The following is a 25305-nucleotide window of genomic DNA, read 5'->3' on the forward strand; positions in this document are numbered from 1 at the left end:
GGGTATTTTGATTGAATTCCCCTACGTTTACATCTCTATATTGTTTTCTGTTTATTTTTGTTTTAGATGTCTAGGGAATTTCTTAAAGCTTGAATATTGGGGTGCGTTATTGATGTGTTTTTTCTGACTACAAAAGAATGTTGTATACTTTCATCTCATTTTACTTCTTATTGTGTGTCTTCACATACTTTTGTGTTTTTTTAATTATATTTGCTGTAGTTTTTACAAGCCCAAAAATATTGGTCTCCAACGCGAGTTTTAGCTATGTTCATTGATCATCCTGAACTACTACTATTATCAGTGGTGTGACAGTGACCACAGTAGACAAGATTATGGGAGATTACAAGCAGTAACCACTTCGGTTCACCAGGCATGGTTGACAGCAGCAACTGAGAAAAGGCTTTATAAAAGTGAAATGCCTCTGCATTATTTATCGTGCAAATGTAAGCTTTAAATATGTATTGTAATTTTGGAAATTCAACTGGTTTTCTCCAAATATCAACTGATGCGATCTGAAAAAAACACTCATTTTCATCTTGCATACACTTATTTTGGTGTGCCTGTATAAATTCAACCAATCACAAGATTTTAACTTAGTAGACAGTCATGCAAATACGACGGCCACTTAAAAGTAGCTGGAGAGCTTTCTGTAGCTCACGAGCTACTCGAAGCAGAAGCCTGCCTTAGAACATTGCATATTGTGTGGTTCCCGCAATGATCCAATAACTACAAATTGATACATCCACAATACTGCAATGAGAATATTTGCCTAGGATCAATAGTAAAGCACTATATTGAGCCTTTTTAAAATGCCTCAATAATCACAAATTGCAGTATCAGCAATGGATCACGTGCACATGTTGTCAGTTTCTGCATTATACATGTGATATGATATTGCCCCAGATGCTCTCTTCCGACCTTCCTGATGCACAATTAAGAACATATACTGTTCTGCTTAAACACTTTCCAAATAAAGCACAGATTGCCCAGTTTCTGAACTGACCAGGTAAAGAACATATTGTCCAATTTTTATATCTCTATACAATGTCCTATTAATGTACAATTGGTCCCGTTAACCTAAATGCCCCAGTAGGCACACATCCTATAGTTTCCACATTGCACAAGTAAGTTGGTTTTGCCTCCCACCCCGAACTTCCACAAGCAGTTTTGGCTCATACATTAACTTTCCATATTTCCTCAGTACATAATTCTCAGAATGTATGAACAAATCATATGGCATGCTGTTTACATAAAGACCCTCTAACCACCTTTTAGGTTCCCACTATACCCTCAGAAGCACGGCTTGCACTATTTCCATAATGCCCCTCGCAAGCACGTCACATAGTTTCACAATTCCATAATACAGTACACATGTCCCTTTTCCAACAGTCTCTCAGTAGAGCACATTAGACCATTTGTTCCAAAAGTAATTTGATTTTCTTCTACGTTTTTATGAATTTATTCTCCGATTAAGGGAATAGTCGAGGTTTGAACAGAGGTGAGGACATGTGAAGTGACAATTATCACGAGGTGAACCACAGTTGAATTAATGTTAAGCAACTTGTGAGCTCGATGAGTACATAGGAGGAAACAAAGTTATTTTTCTGATACATGTAGAAAGGATATGCTTTGGGTTTTCCTTTTGTCTTTTTCTCATTGGAGTTAAAAGATGGTGATAACAATTTAACACCTTGTATTGTGAATGTTTCCCATCAATTTTGTGTGATATAAATCTAAAAAAATAATGATTTAAAAAAACTTTTTTTTTAAACTCGACAAGCGCTTTAATGTCCCTGAAGAGGGAAAATATAAAATTTGAAAGAGAAAATTGGCGAAGAAGTCTGACTGTCTCAGGAAGAATAGACCTGCGAGTATTGAAGACAGTAAAAGTCAGGACTTAGGAAAGATAAGGCCAGTTTTATTGATAATCATACATTCGGGCACACCTGAAAAACATTTTAGGTTTTCATGCAAGTGTGATTCAGGTGGAGGATGCGAAACGCGAGGACTTCGCTTGCTGTGGCTTTTTGACCTGGTGCTGTTTAATATATCTTTCAAGTGAACTAAAGCTCGTTTCCACGAATCAATGTTCTAGATTGTAGGTGTCAATGCTATTTCGTGTTATTAGGGCAGAAGAGTTAGCAAGACCAATAAGTCAATTTTATAAATGAGTATCTTTCATTAAACTGGCTCATTGTCACCCATCTATAATACCAAACACCCACACACCAATCAATGAACAGACACGGTGTGATAGAAACCAAACCTATTAGTGATACCAATGGCAAAAAAACATTGTACATCGAACAAGAGGCACTGGCTTTCCTAACAGTATACAATGTGGTAAGAATGTAATTATTATTTATTTAAAATATTGTAATTAATTTCCAAAATATCAGTTTCCTCAGCCACCTTAGTAGCATAACACAGATGGAAATAAACGTTTATCCAAATAGTTTTCCTTGGTAGGCAGCTACATGCTGTCATTGGATAAAAGCAAGTTGTGGCTTCCTTGATCAGATGGGCCAGGTGAACAGGAGAAGCGGGAATCGCCTGATGGCTTTACTTCAACTAATTGCAGCCAAATATACCATTCACTAATGAAAGAAGGCTAAGAAGCAAACTGGTTTCCATGGCCATGCTACTTTGTCGGAAAAAATGAGTATGAGAAAGTAGCCTCTTTCTAGCCTTATTACCCCCACTTTTGGCCTGTTTGTGAGTATATGTCAGGGTGTTTTCACTGTCTCACTGGGATCCTGCTAGCCAGGGCCCAGTGCTCATAGTGAAAACCCTATGTTGTCAGTGTGTTTGTTATGTGTCACTGGGACCCTGCTAGCCAGGACCCCAGTGCTCATAAGTATGTGTTCCCTGTGTTATGCCTAACTGTCTCACTGAGGCTCTGCTAACCAGAACCTCAGTGGTTATGCTCTCTCTGCTTTCCAAATTGTCACTAACAGGCTAGTGACCAATTTCACCAATTCACATTGGCATACTGGAACACCCTTATAATTCGCTAGTATATGGTACTGAGGTACCCAGGGTATTGGGGTTCCAGGAGATCCCTATGGGCTGCAGCATTTCTTTTGCCACCCATAGGGAGATCTGACAATTCTTACACAGGCCTGCCAGTGCAGCCTGAGTGAAATAACGTCCACGTTATTTCACAGCCATTTACCACTGCACATAAGTAACTTATTAGTCACCTATATGTCTAACCTTCACCTGGTGAAGGTTGGGTGGAAAGTTACTTAGTTACTTAGTGTGTGGGCACTCTGGCACTAGCCAAGGTGCCCCCACATTGTTCAGGGCAAATTCCCAGGACTTTGTGAGTGCGGGGACACCATTACACGCGTGCACTATACATATGTCACGACATATGTATAGCGTCACAATGGTAACTCCGAACTTGGCTTGTAACATGTCTAAGATCATGGAATTGTCACCCCAATGCCATTCTGGCATTCGGGAGACAATTCCATGATCCCCCGGGTCTCTAGCACAGAACCCGAGTACTGCCAAACTGCCTCTTCAGGGTTTGCTCTGCAGCTGCTGCTGCTGCCAACCCCTCAGACAGTTTTCTGCCCCCCCTCGGGTCCAGGCAGCCCTGCCCCAGGAAGGCAGAACAAAGGATTTCCTCTGAGAGAGGGTGTGACACCCTCTCCCTTTGGAAATAGGTGTGAAGGCTGGGGAGGAGTAGCCTCCCCCAGCCTCTGGAAATGCTTTGATGGGCACAGATGCTGCCCATCTCTGCATAAGCCAGTCTACACCGGTTTAGGGATCCCCCAGCCCTGCGCTGGTGCGAAACTGGACAAAGGAAAGGGGAGTGACCACTCCCCTGACCTGCACCTCCAGGGGAGGTGCCCAGAGCTCCTCCAGTGTGCCCAAGACCTCTGCCATCTTGGAAACAGAGGTGTTGCTGGCACACTGGAATGCTCTGAGTGGCCAGTGCAATCAGGTGACGTCAGAGACTCCTTCTGATAGGCTCTTACCTTTCTTACTAGCCTATCCTCCTTCCTAGGTGGCCAAACCTCCTTTTCTGGCTATTTAGGGTCTCTGCTTTGGGGAATTCTTCCGATACCGAATGCTAGAGCTCACCAGAGTTCCTCTGCATCTCCCTCTTCACCTTCTGCCAAAGGATCGACCGCTGACTGCTCAGGACGCCTGCAAAACCACAACAAAGTAGCAAAGACGACTACTGCAACCTTGTATCGCTTCATCCTGCCGGCTTTCTCGCCTGTTTCCTGGTGGTGCATGCTCTGGGGGTAGCCAGCCTCCTTCTTGCACCAGGAGCTCTGAAGAAATCTCCCGTGGGTCGACGGAATCTTACCCCTACAACCGCAGGCAACAAAAGACTGCATCACCGGTCCTCTGGGTCCCCTCTCAGCACAACGAGCGTGGTCCCTGGAACTCAGCAACTCTGTCCAAGTGACTCCCACAGTCCAGTGACTCTCCAGTCCAAGTTTGGTGGAGGTAAGTCCTTGCCTCCCCATGCTAGACTGCATTGCTGGGTACCGAATGATTTGCAGCTGCTCCGGCTCCTGTGCACTCTTCCAGGATTTCCTTTGTGCACAGCCAAGCCTGGGTCCCCGACATTCTAACCTGCAGTGCACAACCTTCTGAGTTGTCCTCCGGTGTCGTGGGACTCCCTTTTGTGACTTCGGGTGGACTCCGGTTCACTCCTCTTCTAAGTGCCTGTTCCGGTACTTCTGCGGATGCTGCCTGCTTCTGTGAGGGCTCCCTGACTTGCTGGGCACCCCCTCTGTCTCCTCATCCAAGTGGCGACATCCTGGTCTCTCCTGGGCCACAGCAGCATCCAAAAACCCTAACCGCGACCCTTGCAGCTAGCAAGGCTTGTTTGCGGTATTTCTGCGTGGGAACACCCCTGCAAGCTTCTTCACGACGTGGGACATCTATCCTCCAAAGGGAAAGTTCCTAGTCCTCTTCGTTCTTGCAAAACACCAAGCTTCTCCCATCCGGTGGCAGCTTCCTTGCACCCTCAGCTGGCATTTCCTGGGCATCTGCCCACTCTCGACACTGTCGCAACTCTTGGACTTGGTCCCCTTCTCTTACAGGTACTCAGGTCCGGAAATCCACTGTTGTTGCTTTGCTGGTGTTGGTTTTCCTTGCAGAATTCCCCTATCACGACTTCTGTGCTCTCTGGGGGTTGTAGGTGCACTTTATACCTACCTTACATGGTCTTGGGGTGGGCTATTTTTAATAACTCTCACTGTTTTCTTACAGTCCCAGTGACCCTCTACAAGCTCACATAGGTTTGGGGTCCATTTGTGGTTCGCATTCCACTTTTGGAGTATATGGTTTGTGTTGCCCCTATACCTATGTGCTCCTATTGCAATCTACTGTAACTTTACATTGCTTGCATTACTTCCTTTTGCTATTACTGCATATTTTTGGTATTGTGTACATATATCTTGTGTATATTTGGCATCCTCATACTGAGGGTACTCACTGAGATACTTTTGGCATATTGTCATAAAAATAAAGTACCTTTATTTTTTGTATACCTGTGTATTGTGTTTTCTTATGATATTGTGCATATGACACCAGTGGTATAGTAGGAGCTTTGCATGTCTCCTAGTTCAGCCTAAGCTGCTCTGCTATAGCTACCTTCTATCAGCCTAAGCTGCTAGAAACACCTCTTCTACACTAATAAGGGATAACTGGACCTGGTACAGAGTGTAAGTAACCCTTGGTACCCACTACAAGCCAGGCCAGCCTCCTACAATGAGATATCCCCTAATCTGCAGTATTTACACCACACGTTGGCAGAGGAGTCTTCAAGGCACTCAGAGAAATATCAGAGTTTGTGAAAGAACAGTGGTCAACTTAGAGACTTGGAAAGAATACTATGAAAGAAATTCCACAAAACATTCAAGGCCACATATAATATTACAAAACGTAATTACAATACAGGTCAGTCGGTGGACTTTTGTCACTGACTGAGAAGCGTTATCATCACTATGACATTAAGAAGCACACAAGCTAAGGGGTGCCTTCAAAATGTCTCCTCTCCCTTTGCGTTACAGCTTGCTTTATGTATGAATTGGCTTTGTACAGCCCAATCGAATTCAGAAACTACCGAACTCAGGGCCAGATTAACAAGGCCCTAGCCCCACTTAGTGACACACTAGCATACATTTTTTATGCTAATGTGGCTTTGTCGTAGTTGGACTCTCACTCCTAGGCAAGACTGCTTGTTTAGGGATGACAGCACTTTTGTTTGTAGGCGACTACGCCAATCCTACAACAAGTCACAACTGTCGGCCCAACCCTCCAGCTCACAAACAGTACCTCACCAAAAACCCAAACAGTAAAAGGTGATTTATGGCAGCCTTATGCATGGACTCTGGGTTGTGACATCTCAGGGGAGTCGTGGTGAAACAGAGATTACCCTTTGTACACATTAGCAACAAGTCTCAGTTACACATAGACAATAAAGGAGATGCAGACAAGTTTTCAATAGGTTTATTGAAAAGACTGCAATCCACAATAAAATGTATGAGCTGCAATGATTAGGATAATGCATAATAAAAGAAGCATGATTGCAAAGATGAGAGTCGTGAATATAAAGGCTCCCACGATCTTGGAATGACATGAGATGTAAAATACCCAGCCTAGAGAACCTAATCCCTAACCTAATGAGAGCTAGGTGTGATAAACCTAATCTGCCAGTACAGAGTCCATGAGAAGCGCCGCCAACCCTCGTTAGCTTGGAATGAGGTCTAGGTCAGACTCCGTGGTTGACACGAAGGCTGAATCTGCATCAAGGCAATGTGCAGCATAGATGGCGTCTATAGCATCTGGTAGAAATCCCTCTGAGGACCTTGTCTGTTTGAGATGTATTTATACAGATCTTGTAGGACCCCTGACGCAGGTATGTTCCCAAACAATAGATAAGGGGAGGCTTGGGCCGGCAATTATGTAAACAATTCCATCCAAAAGTACATTATGTTCCTCTCACATTTTAGTGGGAAAGGGACATGATATGAATACCTGCGTACATCACTTGACTTTGACGCTGATAGTGATGCCTTCATAGAGTGGCACTGATATTGTAAAATCAAACATTTCTCTAACTATAAACGTGGCAGCCATTTTAAAAGCAATAATAAAATATATGGGCTAAAACAGAGCAAACGTAGTATGTTAAAAGTCACTAGGTGACGGGGGCACAGACCTACAAGCCAGAAGGCTAAGCTAAACTCCTGAGACCCATTAAAATTAAACAGGATCCATTACAGCATTAAGGAGGCTATTCTCTTTTGCCATATTTACTAAGTGGAGCAATCCTTGCATTGTGCCCTTTGCGCCCCCTTGCGCCACAATATGCCTGCGCTACGCATAGTGTATGCAAGGGGGCATTCCGGCGGTGGGAGGCCCTAAAAGTGGCGCAGTGAAATTTACAGCATTTCACAGCACAATTTTTCATGCCATTCTTAACATAATTTTTGACGCGTGTAAATCTGGTTCTCTGTGCTTTATGATGGCGTTGGAAGATAATCCCCTATTGCTTACATCAGGATGGGATTTACATTCTTGCATTACACAATAAGGTGGAATTAAAAGTTCCGCTTTAGTTGTGCTCCGCGGTGATGATGCGCTAACCATCTAAGGGAGCCAATCCGAGACTAAAATATTATTCCTATGAATAGACATGCTGAAAGAAGACCATTGCTCCTTTAGCCTTGACCAGAAGTCACCACATTGAAAAACCAGCATCCTCCAAAATTAAAAGTCCAAACAGAATTCTAATAACATTGTTAGTTTTGGGGCCCTCCTGTATGTTGTTTCTAAATCAGTAAAGTGGCTCGAGGGTCAGACTGGGACAGAAAATAGACCAGGACACAAAAAATAAATGTTGCTCCCATTGTCGAATCAGGGACCTGGTGAACAAAGCAATTTGGAAGGGGCATGTTTGGGGCATCTCTTCTGAACAGTAATGAGTTCATGGATGTATGAATGTTTTGCAACCAAAATACAACCATCACCTCCAAGGAAGTGTTATCCCATTAGCAAATGGAGGAATCCTCTTGGGGACCTGTTCCTTTTGTGAATATTAAATACAGTTTGTTGGGGAATAGGTCGTGGACCTCTGTCAACTCTCAATCAAACAAAAAAAAACTCTAGTTTTTAAACGCAGACCCCTTTACTTTAAGGATAATGGACTGCATTTAAAAAATGTCTTTATTCAAAATGTGATCACAGATATGTTGGTCTGCTGACCTCAGCAGGAGACCATCCCTCTGATGGCTTTCCATTGTAGTGACCACAGTTTGCAGCCTAACGTATGAATATTAATAAGGCGGGTTGGATTACCACCCACTTTTGGATTTTTTTTTTAAATTTATTTTGTATTCTTTTTTTATGGGACTCAGCTCAAGCCCAGTCCCAAGATGGCTGGCAACACCTCCTGGTCTAAGGTGTTAGAAGCAAATCAGATCTCAGCACAAGGTCGGAAGGGGTTGCAAATCCTTCGCATCCCTAGATATACAAATTTGAATTTCCTTAAATATTTCAAAAACTACTGAATGGATTTACACCAGATAACAAAAAGGGCTCTTTCTGGACCAGGAGCTACCTTTCCGCCAAATGTGGTGTCATTCCATCCAGTGTTGTTTCAGCTATCGCTGTTCAATTTTTCTCATGGGAATTAACATTGGAAATTTCTCCCCCCTTTATCTCGGCCCCCGCTTTATGGATCACCCCGAAACTTTCCAGACAGCAGCTCACATGACTGTCCATTTTGTTTGGAAAATTTCGTGAAAATTCGTTAAGGGGACCCAAAGATATAGGTGAGCAAAAAACAGCTTTTTCTATAGAAACTACGTGTATATATATATATATATATATATATATATATATATATATATATATATATATATATATATACATTGCAGTTTTCTATAGAGCAAACATAGCCCATGGGCGCTGAAGCACTTTACATGAGCACCAGATTACATTACACAATGCCAAGTTCATTTTAATATTAGCACAGGAGACTAATTGATTTTCCCAGAATCAAAGTATGTTGAGCCAAAACTAGTTTCCCAGTTCCAAAGTTGGCAGCTCTGGGGTTAGGCCACATTCATATTTCTCATTTATGTGTGAAAGTCACATGCAAGCAGTATTATTTATGTATAGTCATGTTTACAGAGCACATTCTCTGCTAAAATGTCTTTGCAAAGAAAAAAAGACAGCAGCAACAAATGCTAGAAGGTTCACCCGGAGTTCAGCACCTTTGCACTGATGCACAAATAGACCTAACCATCTTGAATATTACTTACATGTAGGCCCTGACTGGCAACCCACCAAAAATCAAGTATGGGAGACTGAATGCATTTGTGCTTGCTCAGTACAATACTTGTGGAGAAATTAAGGAAATCAAAACTAAGGCCCATATTTATACTTTTTGACGCAAAACTGCGCTAACGCAGTTTTGCGCCAAAAAAATTAACGCCGGCTAACGCCATTCTGAAGTGCCATGCGGGCGCCGTATGTAAACAATGACGTTAGTCGGCGTTAGCCGCCGGCGCTGCCTGGTGTGCGTTGAAAAAAACGACGTACACCAGGCAGCGCCGGCGTAGGGGGATATGGAGCATGGGCGCCAAAAAATGGGGCAAGTCAGGCTGAGGCAAATGTTTCGCCTCAACCCAATTTGCGCCATTTTTTTCGACTCCCAACCCCCATAGAAATGACTCCTGTCTTAGCAAAGACAGGAGTCATGCCCTCTTGCCCAATGGCCATGCCCAGGGGACTTCTGTCCCCTGGGCATGGTCATTGGGCATAGTGGCATGTAGGGGGGCACAAATCAGGCCCCCCTATGCCACAATTTTTTTAAAAAAAAAACACTTACCTGAACTTACCTTAATGTCCCTGGGATGGGTCCCTCCAGCCTTGGGTGTCCTCCTGGGGTGGGCAAGGGTGACAGGGGGTGTCCCTGGGGGCATGGGAGGGCACCTCTGGGCTCCTTCCGAGCCCACAGGTCCCTTAACGCCTGTCTTTTACAGGCGCTAAAAAACGGCGCAAAAGCGGCGTACGTCATTTTTTTGGACCCGCCCACTCCCGGGCGTGAATTTTGCCCGGGAGTGTAAATACGGCGCACATGCCACGGAGTCCATTTTTTAGACGGGAACGCCTACCTTGCATATAATTAACGCAAAGTAGGTGTCCACGCTAAAAAATGACGCTAACTCCATGGACTTTGGCCCTAGTTGCGTCTAACGCCAAAGTATAAATATGGAGTTAGTTTTGCGTCGGAATTGCGTAAAAAAAAACGACGCAATTCCGGCGCAAACGGAGTATAAATATGCCCCTAAATACCGGACCACCAAACATAAAATAGCCCCACAAACAGGCAAAAGAGCCATCCGACACACTGACCGGCCCTTCCGGCACTGCTAGGGTGAAATACCAAAATCTTGTAGAAAAATATTGTAGTACAAGAATATTTTATAAAAATTATTGTCAAGTCAAAAATATCACTGGACAAAATATAGAAGCTAAGAATATCGCTGTTAAGGTACAAAATGTATTTTTTAATGTTGTATCTAAAATCTTTTATTTTACTATAGTTGTATTAAATATTGTTTCTTTTAATTAAGTTAATATATATTAGTTCTTGGATTATTTTCAGGTATTAGCATTATGATAAATGCTTAATATATTTTAGTATAGTTTGTAACGTTTAATGTGAAATGCGCTGTTCATCCCAGCGGGAAAGTCTTAATGGGACCGGCGGGGAAGTCGCCAGCATGGTGGCAACCACCATGTCGAGAGTTTGGCAGACGGGTGTTCCTGTCTGCCAAACTCGTAATAGGGCCCTATATCAATAAAGCATTTAAATTGAGCAAAACATGTTTATGTACTTTTTTATAAATTTTCCAAGAATAGAAATGGAAAGATAAAAGGAGCCTCTTGAGGGCATCACATTGTAATTACATTACATACAACCATGGACTTGGCCTATACGAGATATTACAGTAGATTAGCTTTTTTTGCAGATGATTAGGCCACACTAACTGCAACAATAAAATAAACCCTCAGAAGGTACTGCACTCCCATCTGTAGAGCAGAAGCTCCAGCCTAGGGAGTGCTTTGGAGAACAGGAAAAAGATTCAATGGGGTTCTAGTTTCTAAGGCCCTGAAACATAGGGTCAGCCCCACACAAACATTCTTTGGGGAGCTGCTGCACTCCTGCAGCCCCTCTACTTTTCCTTGATGACGTTGGTGGGGCTCCTATCCTCTTGGGGCCACTCTGAGTGAGGAAAATTAGGCAAATGTATAATGCCTGCAGGGCATTATGGGGTGCTCTCCTGGGAGCAGTGGATATTTTAGTAGTGGCTCTCCCACTGTGCTGGGAGAGCTGCAGAGTTTTTTCTTTCATTTCTCTGGTGCACAGCTTCATGCCATGAAGCCCTTTTCTCTTCATTTTGGGTGCACCGCACATGCTCCTGACATTGGGGCTTTGAAAGCCCACCCCTGGCTGCTCCAATGGCTCCTGTGCGGCAACCACTTTTCCTGCTGTTGTGGGAGCCAGTAGCTCTGCTCTCCCTTGCCCGCTACTGCGGAATGTGATCTTGTTCCTTGCAGTTGCATGGGGTCTGGGGAAGGCCCAGCACTACCGGGAGAGGGCAAAAAAACGTTCCCCTGACCTCCTCTGCTGCTAGGGACTGGTCCCTTTTTTGGATAACGAGGCCCAGGGGAAGGGGTCCCCAGGTCAGGAGAGAGTCTGAGGGGATCGGGACCCACTCATGCCCCTCCCTAAAAAAATGTATAAACACATTTTGCCCTGACTCCTGGGCTCTGGCCCACCCCAGGGCTATTTAAAGGACAATGCAGCACAGCCCCACATGCGCTGTGGTTGAAGGAAAGGTCAAAGCTTGTCAAACTTTAAAATGCCCTGGTGGGCCGATTTTGATGATTTTGGGCTCCTTTTACTCCAGCTGGTAAGCTCTAGCCACCAGAGGCAGTTGAAGCAGACTTCCTCACCTACAAAGTGGTGTAATCGCCTGGGAGTTGGTTCTCCTGGTTCCCTGTGTCAGCCTTCCTCCTGATCTTGGTCTCTGGGTGCAAAAGTCCAGGGTTTTCCTCAAACTGGTCCTCTGGGGTGCAAGGGGGCCAGCCTCACTGGCCCTTACAGAGAGCCACTGGTCCTGGAGTCAACTGGCCAAAGTCCTAATTCCTTTCTGGGCATCAGGAGTTCCTCCATCCAGTTTACCATGGCAGTCCCGGGGTCCAGCAGTGAAGTGCTAAAAGATCACTAGGCAAGACAGAGTCTCTTCCCTGTGCAAGAGTTTTTAAAGGGGAGAAGAAGGTTCTAGAAGCAACGCACCCCTATCTAATCCTAGGGTACCACGTCCCCTCTCCACCCCTGATCTAGTCCTCCTACACAGCTTGCTGGGACAGTTAAAAATGGCATCACCCAGGAGTCACTGTTGACATCTGCTCTTGGGGTCTCAGTTCCGCCCCTCGCTGACATCATTGCCAGGGCGTTGCACACAAAAAGTTCAAAGACAGCCCCGTCCTGGGTTGGCTCTAGTTATCCGAACTTCCTCTTTTGCTTACTGGCCCTGGACTGTTCCCAGCCCTTGGGGCAGTGTGACAGGTAATTAGTAAATGCCGATTTTCTATTGCCACCCTTTCCTGAGCAGGAGCTGAGGGAAGCACTGTTAATTACTCCTTTTGGGTGAGGCGGCATTTGTTTTTGCTGCTTGGCAGAAATGTAATTGACTGAGCACAGCAGGGTGACAAAAGGCCTGGGCTCTGGGCCTGAGCTGAATCAAAGATATGTGACATTTCTCAATGATTCATAAGTTGTACAGCTATCATTGTGGAACTCGCAGAATTGATTTTCCTGCACAGGTTATGCCCTAATTCAATATATCGCTGGTCTCTGTAGACCAAAGGGGAATGAAACTGCACTCTAGAGCACTTCCCTCCCTATGTGTATGTTAAAGTGTCACTACAGACATAACAGTTAATCACTCTGACTTTCCCTATTAGTGTACACTAACAATATAAGGCCTACTCCAAGTCAGTTTCTGATTTTGCGGAGTCCCCGTTACGCCAGGCCACCTGTGTAGAGTTACTGGACTGCGCAAAACAGTAGTCTCCCACGCGCAGCCCGCATATGCGTAACCAGCCAAGTGCCCCTTACCTTTGCTGCATCACAGTGGCGTTATCTTAAAATGCAGACATTAGTGGTAAATACGCGCAGTCCATTTGCCATGTGGTTACCATGTATGAGACACATGTAGTGAGACTCACCCACAGTAAAAAATCCAAAACCAGGTGATCCAAAAAGCAATAGAAATCCGTGCAAACTGAATGGGTGGAACCAAATTGCAACAATTGCCTTTTTATGTGAAAATAAATAAATAATTGGTTTTATTTACATGTTTTCATTGTATTGTTTGTTGTATTTTGGGGAGTATAAGACACAGAAGTATATTTATTTTAAATATTTGTAATTTATTTATTTTATATATTTTAAAACAAGTTTATATTTTTTGTTTTCACTTAGATTAGAGTCTGAATAGGTATTCTAACCACTCCATTGTCCAACACTTTCCCTTCTGTAGCTTGGATTGGAGTGGTATTAGCAAATCTAACCCCCCCAAAGTCCAACTCTTTCACCACTTTTGCTTATGTGGGATTGGAAATAGTAAGTATAACCTCTCCAAAGTCCCACCCTTTCCCAACTATTGCTTTATTGCTTGGATTTGAGTAAATGTAACCTCTCCAAAAGTCCAACATATACCCCGCTTTCGCTTACACTGGTGTGGGAATAGTAGGAAGGGTACATATAACCCCTTATTACCCACCCTTTTTGTACTGGTCATTATATTGGAGTGGGAGTTCATTTAATCCCTCCAAAGCTCTACACGTTTTCTGCTATTACTTATGTTGGACTAGGAAAAGTAAATAAAACCCTTCCAAAGCCCTACACATTCCCTACTTTTGCATGTATTGGAGGGGGAATATTAAATCTAAACCTCCTAAAATACAATACTTTCCCTGCATGTACTTACCTTGGGGCTGGAATAGTAAATCTAACCAATCCAATGTCTAGCTTTTTTGTTATTTTTGTTTAAATTGTAGTAAGAATAGTAAATATGTCACTTTCAAAGTCCCTCACTGTGTCTAAGTTTATTTTTGTTTTTTTATTTGATGGAATAAGTCATCAAAAATTCTACATTTGAATTTATTTATATTTATTTTATTGTGTAACTACATTTGAGATATGTTATATACATATGTGTGTGTTTCTTAATTTTAATTGTTAAATTCGTTTTTATATTTTAATGACATAATCTAAAATTGTTTTAACATTGTTTTATATATATATATATATATATATATATATATATATATCCACATCCATGTATATATATAAATATATATATATATTTAATTTGTAGTCATAATTGAAAATAATTATTTTTAGAGATAATATTTTGTAGTTTAGTATTTTAAGTAAACTACACAACACTTTTGACTCAATATTTTGGGGGTTTACATACAAAGTACCAACCTTTACATATATAGTATTCACATACAATAATTCTGTTGATGTTATTTTTGATATGATATTATTTTGTCACAATTTGTTTTGTAAATTATATTTTGTCATGCAACCACTACCACACTGCCATATAGACAGTCAGACCCTGGCTTGGTTTCTGAGTGAGGAAGAGGTGCTTGTTAGTGCTTCCACTAACCCACATTTATCTGGTAGACGAGCTATAGCCTCAGGTAACTGTTTGGAAACAAAACATAGGAGAGCCCAAAGACAAGCATTATCATTACCATTCACTTGTATTCCTCCAACTAAAAAAGAAAAGATAAAGGGCATATTTAAATAAAGACATTTTTTGTTTATAGTTACAAATTTGAATTGTAGGTCATCCAAAACTTTTGGAGCACAATTATTACTGTGATAGTCACTTGTAATAACATGGTAGATATGCATAAAATTTTCTCTGTTACTTTTGGATAACATCAGTTTCCTGATTTGCATAAAGATTAGTGAAGAGGCTTCATAGAAACAGATTGTAGAAATCTCCTATTGTGAGGGGCTTGTTGTGAGGAGTTCTACTGTTATGTTTGAAAAGATGGGCATAAGTAATGGCACATAGAAGCTTTGAAAAAACGGCCACAGTAGAAATATGTGTCAGTGTTAAACACTATGGTTTTGATGGCTTGGGGGCAATGTGTATACAAAGTTATGTTTTGTTTCTCATGGATTTCCATGAGAGTGTTGTCTGTCTCAAGCAATATTTTGACATCTGGGGGCATATTTATACTCCGTTTGCGCCGAATTTGCGTCGTTTTTTTCGACGCAAATTCGACGCAAAACTAACTCCATATTTATACTTTGGCGTTAGACGCGTCTAGCGCCAAAGTTCATGGAGTTAGCGTCATTTTTTTGCGTGAACACCTTCCTTGCGTTAATGATATGCAAGGTAGGCGTTCCCGTCTAAAAAAATGACTGCGATGCTATTGCGTCGGATTTATACTCCCGGGCAAAAATGACGCCCGGGAGTGGGCGGGACTAAAAAACCCGCATTTGCGCCGGATTTTAGCGCCTGGGTCAGGGCAGGCGTTAAGGGACCTGTGGGCTCAGAATGAGCCCAGAGGTGCCCTCCCCTGCCCCCAGGGACACCCCCTGCCACCCTTGCCCACCCCAGGAGGACACCCAAGGATGGAGGGACCCACCCCAGGGACATTAAGGTAAGTCCAGGTAAGTATTTTTTTTGTTTTTTTTGGTGGCATAGGGGGGCCTGATTTGTGCCCCCCTACATGCAACTATGCCCAATGACCATGCCCAGGGGACAGAGGTCCCCTGGGCATGGCCATTGGGCAAGGGGGCATGACTCCTGTCTTTGCTAAGACAGGAGTCATTTCAATGGGGGATGGGCGTCGGTAAAAAATGGCGCAAATCGAGTTAAGACGATTTTTTTGTCTAAGCCTGACTTGCCCCATTTTTGGACGCCCAAACGCCATTTTTCCCTACGCCGGCGCTGCCTGGTGTACGTGGTTTTTTTTCACGCACACCAGGCAGCGCCGGTCGGCTAACGCCGGCTAACGCCATTGAATAAATACGGCGCCCGCATGGCGCTTCAGAATGACGTTAGCCGGCGCTAATTTTTTTGGCGCAAAAAATATGGGCCCTGATGTGAGCTGTTAGAAGTTCAAAGTTTTGATAGGTTCCTCTTGGAAAATATTCATGGGTAACTCCTTGAAGAAGCAGTCCTTTTGGTTGACACTAGAACACTTGTGTGTCATTGTAGATGAAGAAGGAGATGGGAAAGTGCTCAGTCCAATCCATGTGTGTCATAGCTGTACATTGGATAAAAGGTGGTTATCATTATGAGATCCAGAATGTTTCTTTTGGAGTGGTTAGGTTTGGCAATGTGCTGGTTGAAGAGGTGTTTGGGGTGTGTGTGTGTGCGTGTGTGTGTGCGATGAGGATGGTTAGATCAGGGTGCATGGAGTGTGGGACACATGATATCCAAGGCTCACCTGACGGGTAAGAGTTCTGGCCCTTCCTGGCCTGTACATCCTCAAGCAGGTAATCATCTTCTGATTTCCACAGTTAACCAGGAAGGCCTGGGAAAAAGAAGCCCTGGGGACAGCAATCAGTATAATCAGTAAAACAAGGGGTCCTGGCCACTAGTATGCTGATGGGTAGGGCCATAAGGGGTGGAATTTTGAGGTGGCTGCTAGCATTCATTCTGTCGCCAAGCCTGTTGCATTTGGAGAAGCTGCACATAATATTAGTCAAGTCAATGGTTAACAATGAATTGATAATACAAATAATACTTCTCGCAGTGAAAACACACTGAGGTACATAATCACAAAGCGGTCCCTGACTTGGATTACTGCTTGCTATACCCACACTGCTACCCAAACCACTGCATTATAATCAATATGAGAACAGAACTTACTCTCTGTCCCACAGAAAAAGCCAGCCAATGTTTAATAGATTTGCCAAAATCCAAAGCTCAAAGAAGATTGCAGGATGAACTCTGGGCATACAAGATGTGTAATCCACGTCAGTCCTGGAAAACAGAATACATTATAAATTATTCCCTTGGAAGGTTCAGACGTAGAAGTAATCTCATAATGAAAAACATTATTTTCAATTACTTTTGGTGAATCAAATTATAAATAACACATTTTGGACAAAGGTCTCTAATATACTGATACAAAATACCACATATGCACATAGGTTTAGTAGTCATATAACAACATACTTTTACAATGTTTCATTCTTTTGTGTTAGCGTGTTTATAAAGGTAAAACTGAATGCTTAAAGAGTGGTGTGTTTGAGTACTGCTTATGGTTCCAGCCAACTACATCCCTCACAAAGGCTATTGCTTGAGGGTCAGTGTTCGCATTGCTATATTTGGTGTGCTTAACGTATGCTGGCTTGCACCTTAAAAAGTTTGAAGAGAAATTAGTCCATCAACTGGGGCTAATACTTGTGTCTGAGATACCTGCTGTGCTGCACCCTCCTGATGATATGAAATTTGTAGTCAAATATATAGGAAACCAAATGCAAGGTACAAATATGTTATTTGATCTGACTGCATCTATAACAAGTAAGCATGCAGTGGGTTTTTTCAGACACATATGGTAGACATATTACAAAGTTAATAAAAAATACTTAGCAGCCCTTTGACACCTACTGCACTGAACTGTATATGTTCAGGACAGTGCTACAGAGCAGCCCCAGAGGTAGCATCACATGATACAGATATGAACACATTACACTACTAAACTTGACAGAACTGAAAACTAAATGGAATAGTTACTGAGAAGAAAGATACAACAATTAAAGGAATGGCTTTTGGTGAATGTTGAAATATTATTATATTTCACTCAGTCTAAAGATTCTATTGAAATCAATATTAATCAGAGATAATGATGAATTGATTCTCAAAAACTGTTCACTTGATTTGGTTCTACTTACCCCTAAAGAATTGCCATGTTCTATAATGCATTGCCAGGTGTGGTTCATCAAATCAAAGGACAAATTAAAAGACTACCAAAGGAAGCATATATGTGACAGGAAGTCTCAAAATAATCAAAGTCAATGCTAAAGAAGTAGGATTAACATAATAACACAAGATTGACAAGATCCTTTCAACAATTATTGAGGAAAGTTCATTGAGCACTTTAGGTTCTGGTGAGAGATGAGTATGACATTTTGAAAGAAAACAAACAATAAATACATATTGTCCTCCAGTGATATATGATACAAATAATTTGTTCTCAAAGAAATTTAAAACTACCCACTTAAATATTAAACTAGTCCTCTCAGTGATGTAAATTCTGACTACTCAGTCTACACATTTTGTAGTCTGATAAATCATTTACAGTTAAATGAGATGATAGGGGTGGTTAGAATCTAATATTTTATAAATATGAACAGGACATTATCAAGATATCTATTGAAAAGGATAATCATATGCAATTGAAGAATGATCACATCTTTGATAAACACAATATTGGAAAATTGGTAGGAAAGTTTAGTTTGGTCAAAAATATATTTGATAGGGATATCTCATCATTTTGCTATACGCACATCTTACAGAACTGATAATAAAACATCCATGAGGCCAGTGTAGCTGATAATGATTTACGGCCTGATTGATAGTTTGGTGGATGGGTTACCCCATCACAACTTGACAGGCATCCCGTCTGCTTTTTTGCAAGTGCTTCATATGTTATGGTTCTTGTAAAAAGGTAGACAGGATATCCATCATATTTGTGATCATACCCATCAGTTGAACTCTAAGGCCCAGATTTAAGAGGGCCTAGCACCATTCCCATGGCAAATTTGCATAATTTTTTTATGCTAATGGGTGTTGAAAGGCCAAAAACGCTGCACTAGATTCACAAAGTGGCGCAATGTTTGCATTGCACCACTTTGCATCCCCTTGCACCACATTATGCCTGCACCAGACATAGGCCCTCATTCTGACCTTGGCGGTCTTTTCGCAAGACCGCTGAGTTACCGCCGCGGTGAAGACCGCCGACCGCGGCGGTGTGCCGCTGTGCGCATTCTGACCGCTGGGAGCGTTCCGCCGGAAAACCGCCAGCAGCCACACTGGCGGTCGGCGGGAAAGTGGAGACTGGTCAACCTCCACCGCCACGCCAGCAGAACACCGCCCACAGAATTACGACCCACATTTCTGTGTGGCGGTCTTCTGTTGGCGGTCACGTCCCTATGGCTCCCGTCGCCTCCCGGAGGACCAACGCACAAGGTAAGTTGATCGTCCGTGAGGGGAGGGGGTGGGGGGGTGTTGTGTGATATGGGCGTGCATGGGGGTGTGCGTGTGAGTGTGTAGAGGGGGTGTGTGAGTGCGTGTATGCGGGCGGGGGGTGCTGCTGTGTCTATGGGTAATGTGTGCTGTTCGGCAGGTGCGCATGTCGGCATGTATGTGTGCGGGTATGTGTCCCCGTTGTGTATGTGTGTGTAGGGGGTGTGTATATGTGCATGTTGGGGGTGTGTGCATGTCGGGGTACATGTATGTGCATGTCGGGGTGGGGGTGGGGAGGGGGTTCGTACCACCTCTGGGGGGTGGCAGGGGGGTGGAGGGTGTGGGGGGAGGACTCGGGTGGGTAGTGGGGGGTGGGGGAGACCCCTATCAGTGCCAGGGAAGGAATTCCCTGGCCCCGATAGTGCTTACCGCCATGGTTCGCACGGCGGTTCCCGCCCGCAAGAAACCGCGGCGGTAGGCAGGGTCATAATACCCTTGGCGGTCTTGGGACGACCGCCGGGCCGGAGTGCGCAAACTCCAGCCCCGCGGTCATGACCGCCGTGGCGGTCGGAGTGGAGAAGTAGCGGTCGGTCGCGGCGGGGACCGCCGCGGTCAGAATGCCATTTTTAATACCGCCGGTCTGTTCGCGGTCCGACCGCCGTCTCTCCGCCGACCGCCAGGGTCAGAATGAGGGCCATAATGTGTGCAAGGGGGCATCCTGGCACTGGGGGGGCAGAGAAAATGGCACAAAGAAATTCAAGAGATTTCTTTGTGTCATTGTTATCAGCATTTTTAACACCTGCTACGAGCAGGCGTTAAACAGGAGGCTCCCATTGTGTTCAATGAGCCTCTGGATGCTTTGCAGGATTAGCGTCAATATTTTTGATGCTAACCCTGCAAAGCGCCAAACTTGTGTCAAAAATTATGACGCTAGTACCCCTGACTAATGCCATGGTGCGCCGTATTTTAAATATGGCGCACACTTGGTGGTGTTACGGGGGCACTAAGGGCTGCAAGAAAAGTAGCGCTGCACTAGGTGCAGCGCTACTTTTCATAAATCTGCCCCTAAATCAGGCCATCAATTTTTAAACCTGTTGCTTTATACTTTACTACTTTTTAAAACCACTCCTAAAGCATACACAACCTTTCTCAAAGATATCAATGATTCCAACTCATGTACAATATGGTTTCGAGGGAGTGCAACCTTCACACTGCATGCAGTAGATGGGTAGTGCTGGAGCTTCTCGGTGTCTTCTAAAAGAGGACAATGGATATTTTTGCCTAGTAAAAGGGTGGAATCAAAGTCAGTAATACAATCAACATTTAAATGCACGGTATGACCAATGTGGCCACACAAGGAAAAACCAAGTCGAAAATAAAGTTAAAGGGTTTTATTACAAACTCAGAGTCAAGTTAATATAGACAATCCTCAAGACGGAGCTATAAAGATACAGAATTACCATCAGATGTCCAAGTCTTGGAAACAACCGAAGCTTAACTAACATCCAATGGACTAAAAGCTCTATCAAGGCGATGCAAAACATAAGCATCAGAACCTAGTGTTCTGAGAATAAATGTTGATCAGTTCTCCTAAGCATTTGAATAAATCTCAATCTTCCAAATAATTCTCTAAAACATGTGAGTATCTTTTAAGGGTAAAAAGTCCAATTTCTCCAGGTGCTGGGCTACAGGACATGAGGACAAAAAGCAAACAGAAAATAAAGGACAAAAAGAATTTGGAAAAACAACATCTGGGGCAGGATAAAGCTAACTAAAGTTGGCAAGAAGTGAAAAGGGAAGGTGTCAGCACGTCAGAAGCTCAGCCAAGAGTCTTCTCATGAGTCAAAAGAAAATCTAAGTCTTCTCATCTCAGCATTAGGGAAGGTGCAGAGCAAAGCCAAAGAGGTCTGTCTGTACCTCTCTAGTTCAAGGAAAATCAGGAATGCTGGAACTCTAACTGGGGAATGGTATATTAAAGTCCAAAGTCAAAGATGATTTGTTCATCCACCACACCACACAAATTGGAAGGGTTAACTCCCAATCACAGTCTATCATATGACAGTCATCTGAAACATCAGGAAAGATTCCCATTACCAACATGGAAAAAGTATTCATCTTCTTCTCCTGTATGAAATGAGACAGTTGTATATCGTCCATTTTCACAGTTCCTCAATGTACAGAATACAAGTTTACTTTCTCAGGCTCTCTATGTGTAAAACAATAGGACATCTAATTCTAAGCCAACATTCTAAGGGAACAAGGTCTCAAAAGAAATGCCACGTTAACAAGAATGACTAAACATTTTTCTCACATTTTATGAAACAGGGTCTTGCAGGCCTCACATAGGCTAACTAAAGCAAATAAAAGTGGCACATTCGTTATGTTAAGTAAATGCACATATAACATTTAAAATTATGAATTCATAATGTAAAATCTTGCTCAATGTTAATATTATAGTGGAATTAAAACAAAATAACTTTATTAATACATTTCAGTAAGTATATTGGAGAACCACATTTTCAACATTTACATGTAATATTTAAAACATTTCCTTCTAAAAATCCATTATCATTTTAGTGAAAACTAACAATTAACATCATGGGGAAAAACACAAGAAATCAAAACAAATGATTATACTGGATGCTTTAGGGCTATACCACATCAGTTTAGATCACTGTTCTACAGTGTACGCACATTAATATAGGGTTTGTTGCACCACTTCACAGTTAACTTGTTCAAACTTCAAATATATAATGCAAATATGGTCACATAGATGGTCACTGTGATGTCGGAAGAAGCAATAACATTTCTACTACATCAGTAATTATTTCATCACAGGCTTTATATCAGAAGTTTTTACACTGCAGTCAAGTTTTGCTACACTTACATGTGCCCTGCCCACACCGCTTGCTATGCTGCCACGATGGCTGTGGTGTGGCCCACGTCCCCCAGAGACACCATCTCCCAAAAGGGGCAGGGCCAAAAACACCAGTGACACACTATAAGCTCTGCCCAAAGCCCACAGGGTGGTTGTTTTGAAATAGCAGTTCCCAGCCCGCTAGTCCCACTTGAAATTGAAAAATAAAGTCTGCCACTGGTTGTCACTGAACACTGCCTTTACCATTTGTCAGTATGACGATATATAATTGGTGAGGAAAAATGGGTCAATTGGTCCATCATTAAATCCAATAGAGGGGGATTGTCTGGCCACACATTGCAGGGATCCAACCTTGGTGTACCGTTTAGTGAAAACTGGATGTAAGCAAGGCTGTGTGGGTGCATCTGTACGTATTGTTCTGCTGGGCTATTTTTCATAGGCAAGCCCTTCCAGTCCTTGTGATCATTTGATAAAGAGGGGAATTCCTCACCCTCAAGCAGAACCATCGGGTGCTCCCACTGTCCTCACTCGCAATAGATTCCCACCATCCTCCAAGTTGGATGCTAGCGATTGACGTGTCCTCTCCATTGGTCCAATTGAGGGAGATTTATTTGTTGAGCATTGTGGAAGACTGATTTGGCTTCAACGTACCTTCGTCTAACAATGTTAAAGTTCCTCAGTATTCTGTAGTAGATGCTGTTAGCTCCTCTATTAATAACCTGTTGCAACCTCCAGCCTTTGATGTTCCACAATCCTTGGGATTTGTTGCCCCTTGTGTTATTTCTAACAGTGCTTCCTTGACAAAGGTCGATCTCTACACTAAGCTTGTCTCCTGGAAACTTGATGATATTAAAAACAAGTTGGCCTGTTCTGATTGGTGGAATTTTTGTGGATGGCTTTGATATATTTATATGTTTCTGTAGCCCCCCAATTTCGACCTGAGTTTGCTTGTTTTGATCAACCTGACCTGCCTTCAGGCATAGGCCAGCCGTCAGTGGGACTTGCAATTTGGCTATAAACTCTAGCCTGTACATCCAAAGTTATTGACTTATGTTCTACTGTGAATTACTTTGCAATTATCCAATGGGATTTTGTTATGCCTGTTTAATGTTTATTGCAGGCATGAAGGTAGCAAAACAAATGTAGCTGTTTTTTAAACAACCAATGCTCACTTGTCTACTCTTCCAGCAGGTACATTAAGTATTGAGGCCGGTGATTTAAATTGCAATTTCAAAACTTTTGGCCTTGCTACAGACCTACTCAGTGGGCAAGAGGATGAAGAATGGGCTGTTCTCGAGTTACCCCTCAAACTAAACAGAAAATGGTTGGCTGCCACCTTTCAACTAAATGCCTTTACACTCAATAATGGGCTGAGAGCCTGTAATGGGAGAACCCTATCAGATAAAAAATGAAAGAATACCTTTAATCGACTAGGGGGCATGAGCTGCATTGATTACATATTGTTGGACATCAAGATGTAGCCACAAGTAGTGGACATAGTAGTGGTTCCTCGTCAGGACTGTGATCATAATGCCCTGAACCTCACCCGACTCCATTAGAGCCAATTATTCCTTTCCGGGAACACAAACCATTTGATAGGAGGCTAGTGCCAACTAGTAACTGCCGTAGGTTGTAATGGGGTGTAATACCTGCCTCCTCGGCCATACAGCTCCAGCAATATGAGGTACTCTCCACTTCCCTGGAAGCAGTATTGCCCCCAAGAGGGAGTTCTCTTGTAGTGGCCTCTTGAGAGGATTATTCAGCCATCTAAAACTCTTTGTTTTGCTCCCTTAAGGATGTCTTCATGATAGAGTCTAGGTGCTATCCCAAATGGGCTAAAGTGGCCCAATGGTACACCAAGTCCTGCAGGCGTGCTCTAATGGATGCAATTAAATGAGGGATTAGGCTTGAATACAGGCAGCCAGGGCTTCTTATAAGGCTATTCTAGACAAGGCCAAACAAGATCACGAAATAGCCAAATGGGAGTCACTACTGTTGGCAGTAAAAGGGAAAGATCATTACTCTTTCTGACATATTTTAGCTGATAAGGGTCTAGAACCTGTTGCCCCAATATCTAGTAAGATTGCAGCTTCTGCCTGGGTTGAGCACTTCTCATGTCTCTATGCATGTGATTTGGGTTTGAAGAATGTGGATACATTGTTAGCTGTGGGACCTACAGTGAGTCCAGTAAGTGGGGCACCTGTGGCAGTGGCTACCCCTCATCTTGCATGTGGAGCAGTGGTTCCTCCAGAACGGGAAGAGACTGTCCATTTGCTTAGTATTTCACCTGGGCCAGGTATGTCCTGCCATGTTCATGGTGTTTTAGTCCTATTACTGTGAGTGAAGTTGCAAATGCTAAAGATTGGGTCATCCCAGGGAAAGCGCCAGGGCTGGACAAGGTTCTGGGGGACTTGTTTAAAGCTAAGATGTAGATTTGGAGCCCCTATTTTGCCATGTATTTTAACAGTATTAAGAATGAGCTTCCCATGCCATGGACGTAGGCAGGGGCAGAGATTATCCCAATCAATGAAAAGGGCTACCTCCCCTCCAAATTTTGGCCAATAAGCCTTATTCACAGCTCCCAGGAGCTTTTTAGTTGTATTTTGTTAAGACGATTAGAGGATCGGATGGGGGACGTTGGTGTTTTGGCATCTCTGCAAGCTGGTTTAAGACCAGGGACCAGCACTATTTAGCAACTGCTTAGAATGGAACTACTTTACTGGAAATATGTTATGTCTGGGGAGGTCATCTATATATAATCTTTGTTGACCTTCGGTCAGCATTTGACCTAGTCCCAATGGAGGCATTGCAGGAATTCCTGACAAATTTGGGTGTCCCAAAATATTTAGTAGATGTTACTACCATGTTGCACTTGTGCAACTTTGCACAGGTCAGGTGTGGTTCTTTGGGGGAGTTGACAGACCCTATCTCAGTGACTCGGGGTGCGAGGCAAGGGTGCGTTTTAGCCCCAACCCAATTTTTGCTATAGATCAATGACCTGGTGCTGCATTTAGAGTGTTGCGCACATTATGCGCTGAGTCTGGCCAGCAGTAAAGTCCCAGCTCTCTTGTTCGTGAACAACACCTTGCTGGTATACAAAACCTGTTTGGCCAGTTTGGTGTTTTCTGCAAGCTGGAG

The 25305-nt window shown here is 43.1% G+C and overlaps 1 protein-coding gene across 1 annotated transcript in view; it reads right to left on the reverse strand.

The window, feature by feature from the left end:
• The window catches only part of LOC138279905 (uncharacterized), a 294609-nt gene that overhangs the window by 79085 nt on the left and 190219 nt on the right, over positions 1-25305 (reverse strand). The window contains exon 3 of the mRNA XM_069219439.1: positions 16968-17081. Coding sequence (XP_069075540.1) covers positions 16968-17081 — 114 coding nt within the window. The remainder of the gene's footprint in view (positions 1-16967; positions 17082-25305) is intronic.

The sequence above is a fragment of the Pleurodeles waltl genome, chromosome 2_2 (genome assembly GCF_031143425.1).
Source record: "Pleurodeles waltl isolate 20211129_DDA chromosome 2_2, aPleWal1.hap1.20221129, whole genome shotgun sequence".
Taxonomy (NCBI): domain Eukaryota; kingdom Metazoa; phylum Chordata; class Amphibia; order Caudata; family Salamandridae; genus Pleurodeles; species Pleurodeles waltl.